The 9,781-nt window shown below is 44.4% G+C and overlaps 1 protein-coding gene across 1 annotated transcript in view; it reads right to left on the reverse strand.

Moving 5' to 3' along the window:
- Nucleotides 1-9,781, reverse strand: part of Fermt1 (fermitin family member 1) — a gene marked incomplete in the record, with an annotated part of 35,301 nt that overhangs the window by 12,897 nt on the left and 12,623 nt on the right. Inside the window, 4 exon segments of the mRNA XM_013512377.1 lie at nucleotides 4,057-4,106; nucleotides 6,094-6,225; nucleotides 6,658-6,765; nucleotides 9,479-9,581. Coding sequence (XP_013367831.1) covers nucleotides 4,057-4,106; nucleotides 6,094-6,225; nucleotides 6,658-6,765; nucleotides 9,479-9,581 — 393 coding nt within the window.

Raw genomic sequence — 9,781 nt, forward strand, 5'->3', positions numbered from 1 at the left:
AGGATCCTCCTGCCTCAGCCTCCTGAGTGCTGGGAGTGCTGGGAGTGCTGGGATTATAGGCGTGTGCCACCATGCCCGCTGCAAGGTCTTAATTTAGCCATAGGCATCCAAATGTTTCTCTTCAGCCTTAGGCACTGGATCATCCGGGCCTTGTTAACTGGTCTAGGAGGACCCAAGAGCTCAGGTTCCCTCCACTGCCTCCTTCCAGTTCCCTTGCCTTCCAAGGGGCTTCCGGTAGATTAAGGGGGCAATAATTATTGCTCCTCTGTGTTCCAGAGGCTGGGGCCGGTGGGACTGATGGGTGGGGAGTGGAAGAGGTGGGTAGGATGAATCCTCAAAAGGAAACACGAAATAAGTAAGTGTACTAGGAGATAGTAAGTCGGGTGACAAGGCTGTGGGGAGTGGGTAGTTCAAAGTTGGCGCAGTTAAAATTGAGAATAAAGGATGAAGAAAATGTAGGAAACTTCAGAAGGTGGTGACTGCAAAGCTCAGGGTGAGTCAGAGCCCAGCAGCTTATACTGGAAGAGCTGAATTAGTTTGTGCGGTGCACACATGCGCTATTGGAGGCTGAATCCAGGACCTTTATGCTGCGATAGTTTCCCAGCCCTTTCTATTTATTTAGCTCTTAAATTTTGAGACAAGGTCTCTCCAAGTAGCTACACTGCCCAGGCTGTGCTTGAACTCATGATCCTCCTGCCTCAGCCTCCCAGAGGGGTGGGGTTACAGGTTACAGGTGCACACCACCACAGGGCTTCAGATGGTTCCTAAACATCCGCTACAGTCTAGGCACCGTGCAGTCATGGAAATGGGGGGAGAGGGTAGTTTCTGGGGCTGCAGCTTTTCCACACGTATAATGGCTGTGACCAGAACAGCAAGATAGCGGAGTATGAGGATACATGCCTACAATCTCAGTGCATGGGAAACTGAGGCAGGAGAATCTAGAGGTCAAGGCCAGTGTGAGTCTAAACTATGCATTGAGACCCTGTTCCGAGAAAAAAACAAAATAGGGCCTGGGGAATCTATTCAATCCTTTTTCTTTTGGTCTTTTTGAGACAAGGTCTCACTATGCAGTTCAGGCTGGCCTTGAGCTCACTTTGTAGCCCAGGCTGGCCTTGAAGTTGCAAAGATCCTCCTGCCTCAGTCTCCCCAGTGCTGGGATTACAGGCGTGTGCCACCACGCCTGGCATGGGGCTGGGGATCTAGCTTAGTGGCATAAGCGCCTGCCTGGCAAGTGCGAGGTCCCGAGGTTGATTCCAGACACCAAAAAAAAAAAAAAAAGAAATAGCAAGATGATAGGAAGGGACCCAGGGTGAGGCTCCGAATGCCCTGCTAACAAGCTGGACTTAATTTTTCAGAAGACTGTAGCTCATCAGAACTGAAAGGGAGCTTGTCAGAGACAGTGTGAGCCCCAGATAGCTGGGTTCAGCCGGTGTAGCTTAGGGTCCACTTCCAAACTATGCACAAGCACACTCCATCTTTAAGATGCCATGAGCATCTGCCCCTAATGTGTACAACATAATCATCTGTAAATTACAGCATCGCACAGGTGTACTTATTATCAAACCACACAATAGAAAGATTTCGATCCTTTCCGATATTGCCCGTGTTCCTTTATTATACTTTTTTGAATGTACTTAATGATTCTAAGCATACGGATTTTATGGTTTCCTCAGCTTGCTCTATTTCCCGTAATTACTGCCACTTCTCATGCTGGGCCTGTGTCCCTTAGGGCGACCTGGGAAGGTGCAGGGTTGTAGTTTTTACTGGAAGCTCATTTTTCCAAGGCTTACTGTTTTCTGCAGAGAGCCCCACGCATGCCTGGTTGTGAATATTTCCCTCTGGGTATTTTTGCAACTCCGTACAATTGCTAGCTAGGACTTCACAGGTTTTGCAGTCCTGGACCAGTTTCTATTTCATTTCGTCAGAGTTCCCTCGTCTCAGAAGACACTTAAGTATCTGTCTACATCTGAGCTTGGATGGGCCTTGGTTCTGATTTCTCAGGACTTTTCAGTTTCCCACATAAGTCAACTCCACGGTAAATGTTCTTCTTGCTTCCTCTGGAAGGTGGGTAGTTCTTCTGTTCCTTGCTAAGCCCTAAGCAGAACGGCCTTCTTGCCATTGTGAAGCACCTTCAGGTAGGTGCTTCAGTGTGGCTTGTTGCTTTACAAGGGCCAGAAAGCTTTATTTCCTATCCCTGAACAGAAAAAAAAAATTTTTTTTTTGAGACAGGGTCTCGCTATGCAGTTCAGGCTGGCCTTGAGCTCACTTTGTAGCCCAGGCTGGCCTCCAACTCGCAAAAGATCCTCCTGCCTCAGCCTCCTGAGTGCTGGGATTACAGGTGTGTGCCACCACGCTTGGCCCCGCACAGAAATTGGAAGACCAGCCCCAAGCTGTGCAAACCTAAATCCACGCCCTAAGCCCCCTGTGAGGCTGAGATGGCACTTGTAGAACTAGCTTCCTGAAAGCTGGACTCTCTGTTTTGCTTCGTGACCAATTCCACATTCTAGTTCTTTCCTTTTTACGCAGCACTCACAGGTACTATTACAGCAGTATTAGGGCTGCCCGATCTGATGCCACATTGCTAGAAACCGAAGCCCACTGTTTAGATAGTTGACTCAATAGTTTTTTTTTTTTTTTTTTTTCTCCTGTTTTTTTTCCAGTACCAGGAATCGAACTCACGACTTTGCACTTGCCAGGCAGGCACTGTGCCACTGAACTAAATCCCCAGCCCCTGATTCCATACGTTTCATTTAGAAAAAAATAAAGAGCTTCACTGTAAAAACAAATTAAACCAAAGGATGTATCCTGGTTCTCATACTGATGAGGAAAGGAGGAGCAGGAAAGCCCAGGGAGCTCTACTCTTCAGTTTTCTTTCCCTCCATCCCTCCCTTCTGACCTTCCTTCCTTCCCTCACAGACTTTCATAGTCGCACCAAAGGCCACTGAGCAGGGATTAATGCCCACATCTCACCTCCTTCAGGCAGACATCTCAGACCCTTACTGGAAGGGCAATGCCACGATTTGGTTTATGAAGAGCTGGATTTGCTCTGTGCAGACTCTGACAGCCAGGTTTCTTTGTGGAACAATTACGAGTGTTTTATAAAGGCATAGTCACGGCTTCAAGTGGTTACTACTTTTCAGTAACAATACGAGCCAATTAGAGTTTCACCTGTTTATGCGACCCTATTAGTGTATCTGAGATTCTGCACTGCGGTCACATTAAAATCCCTGTACAAACCCAGTGACAAGCATTGTTCCTCCGCATCTGTGTTTCCCATTTACATCTGACTCACTGTTCTGTCTCAGAAGCTTTGCATCCTGTATTATCAAAAGCAATCCCCTGGGAAGTGTTGGTTTGTTAAGAAAAGTCAACAAACTGTTAAGTGAAGAAATAAGTAACCGATAGGACTTCAAAGGCCCTTATTCTTTTCATCCCACAGCACCGAGGAGGACAGGACGTCACAAAGGCTGGCGGCTGTCCCTTCTTTCCATGTTAACAAAGCCAAACCAAAGCCTCTTTACAGTCAGAACAACCAGCACTTACGCAAAAGTAGATTAACATGGTGATTACTCTCCTAGGATTGGAAGTTCTAGAGACAAGCGAATTCTTACACTGCCAAAAGGCCATCTAACGGCATTGGAGACCCGAGCCTCCCAGGTGGGCCCTTCTGGAGAACTCCAGTCTGGCGTTATGATCATTATTCTTCATTGAGGTCATGATTGTACCACCGTTTAGTGAGCACGTACTATGGTGCCAGGAACCATGTTAAGTGCTTCACAAGTATCATCTTTTCTCATCCTCCCAGTAAATCCAGGAGAGGTATATTCCCATTTATTAGATGACAAAGGTGAGGCTTAGAGTTATTAAAAACACCACTCAAGGTTGCCCGGCTCGTATGCGTGCTGATGCTATGATTCAACCTGTTGTCTGACACCAAGGCCCATGTTCTAACCTTCAACCACCAACCTGCCCAGTGTATATAAAAATTCACCCTCCTGGATTCTACCTGCAAGGCTTTGTTATGAGGAACTCCCCTTCCCCTTAAAGGTTACTTACCTAAATAATTTGAGATGATCCGAAAGTTTAGGGATATCAGTAATGTCCTCCTAAGGAAAAATACAACATTTCAGAAACAAGAAACTCCCAGGTGACGCTGATACTCTTACCTGCGGTATGCAACATGGTAGCCAATTGCCACATGTAGTTATTTAAATCCAAATTATTCAAATAAAAAAAAAATTTAAAAGTCAGTCATTGTGCAGAGCATGGTGGTGCATGCCTGTGATCCCTGCACTCTGGGGGCTGAGGCAGGAGGATCACTGTGAGTTCCAGGCCAGCCTAAACTACATGGCAAGACCCTGTCTCAAAACACAAAAACAAAAACACATCAGTCATTGCAGGGTTGGGGTAAGGGAGGGTTGGAAGCAGGAAGGGGAGCAGCAGGGATGGCTGGCAAAATTCTATGTCTTGATTTGGGTGGAGATTTGAGTGCGAATTTAGTTCCCTTTTGTTCATCTGTGTATATATATTTTTTCATTTTTTGCTGTATGCATCATACAGCAAAAAAATTGTTTTTTTTTTTTGTTTGTTTGTTTTTCTCCGGTACCGAGAACCAAACTCACGACCTTGCGCTTGCCAGGCAGGCACTTTGCCGCTGAGCTAAATCCCCAGCCCCAGCAAAAAATTTAAAAAAAGAAAGTTTAAAAATTGCTCAGCATTTCCTGTACTTGCCATTTCAGGTAAAAATTTGAATTAGAAATGATTACTTATATATACAAACAAAATCTTTTGCAAGTTTTACATTCAAGTAGGCAACTCTGGCTATAGCTAGGTCACTGACTGAACTCTGAAGAGGAACCTGGTTCAAAGTTCATTCTGCAGTGTAGGCTGGAGCCTGTTTTCAAACTGAGAAGCCTATTGTTTAGAGCCACATAAAAATATGGGGAGAGAAGGGACTTTTTCAGTTATTCTAAGAAGGATCATTTTCCTGTTACTTATTCAGCGGTGAAAATAGACCAAAAAAGAACTCTTTAAATAGGGCTCTGCATTTCTGCAGTATCTTTGCATTTAGTTTGTACCAGTATTTGCTTGTGCACGATACCACTTTCTTATTTAAGGTATTTAACGATAAGAGAACATCAGCGAAATGCTTAGGAATACAGTGACTCATTCTTATCCATCACTACTATTTAGGTGCAGTTACAATGGGTCTGCCTCTTTGATTCAACATGATTAAGTTCATAATCACTCTCATGACTGGCGAAGTTAAACAAAAGGATGGCATCCAGTGAAGGAATCAAAGGAGATTCTCCTACACTGCAGGGTAAGGAGCAAAAGTTGAGAAGCCAATTGTTTTCTTTATTATTTTTTTAGTGGTACCGGGAATCAAGCTCATGACCTCATGCTTGTAAGGCAGGTGCTGTGCCACTGAGCTATATCCCCAGCCCCTTCTTTATGTTTTCTTGGAGGATTTAAAATGTTTTTTTTCCCTGAAATTAAAAGGATTTAGAAATGTTGGACAAAAGGGTTGGGGATATAGCTCAGTGGCATTAAGAGCAAGGTCATGAGTTTGATCCCCAATACGGCCTGGCAAGCGCAAGGTCATGAGTTTGATCCCCAGTACGGCCATAAAAAAAAAAAAGTTGGACAGTACTCTAGAAAACGGTCTTCACTTCCACTGGCTTCGATCAGCTACACAGATAATAAAGACTGTATCTGCAAAACATCGCTTCTCCTCTCACAGCTGTCCCCTGAACAGACAGGGTGGTTCTATCCAGATCTCAGGGACCCATGTTTCATGCTAGGAAGTGGAGCCCCCGGCACTCCTTCCCTCACCCCAAGACAACTGATTCCCAGGAAGAAATACAATATAAAAGGTGTTATCATTAGCTGTTCTGAAAAAAATATTTTAAGAGTCCCTTGCAGAGGTAGCCTGAGGATAGCTAGTTAGTTCTTGCTAAATTTAGGCTCATCACATAAAGAGCATATCTGTTTCTTTCAAAGTCAGATGAAATATTTTATTTCTCACTTAAAATGTTCCTCTGTTCATTGGTCAGAACAAGCCACAGCCCGAGTTAACAGAAAAGTCCGTACCAAAGTGCTGTCTGCTCTTCCACCTTCGAGGGTCACCTCTAAATTAGAAAGTGCGGCTTCCACTTCGTCAACCTCAGACTCGTTGGTAAAATCCTGGGTTTCATTGGACAGTGACAGCTTGCTGATGTGATACTAGGTGAAAATGTGGGTTTCAGAAATAATTACAAATACACACAGATCCTTTGGCTACTCGTTCTTCTCTGAAGACAGTTCCCCTGGGAAAAGGAACATGCCCCAAAAGGAGACCGCCCACCTGCACAGGGAAAACAGCATTTAAATCTGACCCATCCCTCTGTCCACAGCAAGATCAGGTTCAAACTCAATCTCTCCCCATCAGCAACTGGGCTTGGCAGGGGAAAAAAAAAAAAAAAATCACACTTGGAAGATGAATGCCTCCCACAGCATGTGCACAAGTATGAATTGCAAGTATTTTAAATTTAAATTTACTTATATCTGTTCCATTTCTTTCATCAAAGGGAAAATAAAGCACAAAGAATATGACACTTCAAGCGGGGTGCACTTGGTGTGTCTGCTTGCAGAGAAAAGGCACCAAAGATCCCATACCTGGAGTGCCGCGAAGATCAACATTTCTTCCTCTGTGCAGTCAATTTCTTCCAAGAGCACAGCCCACCTGGCTTGTTCGTAGAGCTGGTTTATTCTGACAGCATCGTACTGGAGGAAGAAACACATGTGTGTGTGTGCATGTATATGGGGGTATATTTACACTCTACAGTACAAAACTTCTGGAATACCTGAGGCCATTTTCTGTGAGTGAGATGCTCTAAACTTAATTCACGTAGCTGGAAGCAACATCTCTGTCTATTGCCCCATCTTGCTTTATTTCTGAATTCAGACCTTTCTTTTTGTGAATATTTTCCAGTTTCTTCAAGGGGTCAAACTGACCCACCTTTGACTCCACTGTTTTCCCTATCTTTACCACACATCTTTGGTAGTAAAAATGCTTTAAAAATGATAGGTAGTATAAAAAGAAGGGACCCCAAATTGATCTGTGGAGGCAGTGTAATCTCAAGCAAAATCTGATGGAGATTTTTACACAGAACTTCATGCTGATGTTCAAGTTAATATGGAAGAGATAGTGTTCAAAACTGCCAAGAAAATTTTGAAGGAGAAGAACAATGTTGGTGGTAGTAGTAGTCCTCACAGACATTAAAGCATATTATAAAGCTACAGGAATTAAAATAGCATGGTATCAGGACAGTGTGGGCAAAGTATCAATAAGGCAATATCTAGAAAGAGACCTATATCTAATTAAAGGTAACTCTTCATATACGTAAGGAAAGAAAGAATTCCATACCGGATGCAATGTTGAAAATGCCTAGTTATTTGGGGAACAAAAACTTCAAAACAAAACAGATCATCACACCATGCGAAAATATGTATGTAACCAGTGAGATACTAACAGCCAATGTGGTGAGGGTGTAGAAAATGGAACGCTTGTGCACTTTTGGATGTAAAATGGTGGGACCTCCGAAGAGAGGTGATCAGCAGTTTCTGGAAAGATAAACTTGGAAGGCAATCCAGCAATTCCACTCCTAGATGTGTACTCAAGAAAATAGATATCAGGCATTCAAACAGACACTGGCACAGCAATGTTCCCGGCAGCATTACCTACAATAGCCAAAGAGTGGAAGTAGCCCAATGTCCACCAGTGGCTGAGTAGATGAAAGGTGCTATGTAGCTGGGTGTGGTGGTGCACGCCTATAATCCCAGCACTCAGGAGGCTGAGGCAGGAGTTCAAGGCCAGCCTGGGCTATATAGTGAGTTCAAGGCTAGCTTGAACTACATAGTGAGACCCTGTCTCAAATGAAACAAAAATGAAGAAACAAACAAACAAACAAAAAAGGATGATATGGTGATATATCTATGCACATGACAGAATGCTATTTAGCCTTAAAAGGGAATAAAATTCTTCTTCTTCTTCTTTTTTTTTTTTTGGTCTTTTTGAGACAGGGTTTCACTATGCAGTTCAGGCTGGCCTTCAACTCACTATGTAGCTCAGGCTGGCCATGAACTCACAGCAGTCCTCCTGCCTTAGCCTCCCAAGTGCTGGGATTACAGGCGTGTGCTACCACACTTGGTGGGAATAAAATTCTGGTACATGGCACAACATGGACACTTAAAGCTGTTTTACTAAGTGAAATATATCAGACATGAAAGGACAAACATTATGTGACTTCACTTATACGAACTACCTAGAATATGCCAATTCACACAGACAGGAAGTAGAATAGAATTTACTGGAGCTGGAGGGAAGAGAAGAGGGGGATTTACTATTTAATGAACAAACTATTTCTTTTTTTTGAAACAGGGTCTCGCTATGCAGTTCAGGCTGACCTTGAGCTCATTTTGTAGCCCAGGCTGGTCTCAAACTCCCAACGATTCTCTTGCCTCAGCCTCCTGAGTGTTGGGATTACAGGTGTGCACCACCACGCCTGGCTCCAAGCAAACCATATCTGGTTGGGATGATGAAAAGGTTTTGGGAATGGGTAGTGATAATAGTTGTACAACGCCTGTAATCCCAGCACTTAGGAGGCTGAGGCAGGAGTTCAAGGATAGTTCAAGGCTAGTACTACTTTAATAGTGTCACGATCTCAAAGGGTTGTATGTATGCATACTTTGCTACAATAAAAAAATTTAAAAAACAAACTTGTAGGTGAATGTTCACAGCAGTATTATTCATAACAGCCCAAAAGTAAAAATGTCCCCTGGTCACCCTGGGCACCCTAAGGACCTTCCAGCTTTATGTTGTCTACCCCAGGCCATTTTGCTGCAGATGTGCAGCTCTGCAGAACAGCTCCGAGAAAAAGGCCAAAGCTCACAGCATTTATCTACCGTCATTCATCGTCCCAATAAACTCCAGATGGTTGCCGGGTGTGGTGGCGCACGCCTGTAATCCCAGCACTTGGGAGGCTGAAGCAGGAGGATTGTTGAAGTTCGAGGCCAGCCTGGGCTACAAAGTGAGCTCAAGGTCAGCCTGAACTGCATAATGAGATCCTGTCACAAAAAGACACACACAAAAAAAACAAAACTGCAAGTGGTCGGTGTGTGTCGAAAACTGAGCTGGTGACTAGCTGGGGACTTCATGCGAACTTGCCCTGATCCCCCTGCCTGATAACTCCTGAGCCCCTCAGTCTGTCCCTTCTTCCTGTGAATGCAGGCAGCAGCGCACCCTGGGGCAGGGCAGAGGCCCCCTGGAGCTTCCTAGCAGCTCAGGGCGGGTGACTGGGACCAGGGTGTGTCAGCCTCGCCCTGCAGAGCCTAGAGACTACACCGGCAGGAAGATCCTAATTTGGTAACACAGTGACTCAATTTTGCATTTCACAGGACAAAAGAGAGAGGGGTAAAGAAAAGGGAAGAGGCTTACTTTAGGATTCAAGTCAAAGAAACTGTAGTATTTGAATCGTAGCAGCAGCTGCTCATCCTCTTGGATGCCTTGTTCCATGAGGGAGCGGGAGGAATCCAGCCAGCTGGAAAACAGCAGCCGGGGTTAAAGCCAGTCAGTCACACACACAGTTCTATGTATGTTTATATTGTTTATAAACAGACATATATTTGTACACGGTATCCTTGAGCAAAGGCAGAGTGAGCACTGTCACCCGCAAACCAGTAAGCACACGAGAGCTTCTATTTACGTATTTACCGAGGAAAGCAAGGTTTCATTTTGTAT

The sequence above is a fragment of the Chinchilla lanigera genome, unplaced genomic scaffold (assembly GCF_000276665.1).
Source record: "Chinchilla lanigera isolate Chin_1 unplaced genomic scaffold, ChiLan1.0 scaffold00014, whole genome shotgun sequence".
Lineage (NCBI taxonomy): Eukaryota > Metazoa > Chordata > Mammalia > Rodentia > Chinchillidae > Chinchilla > Chinchilla lanigera.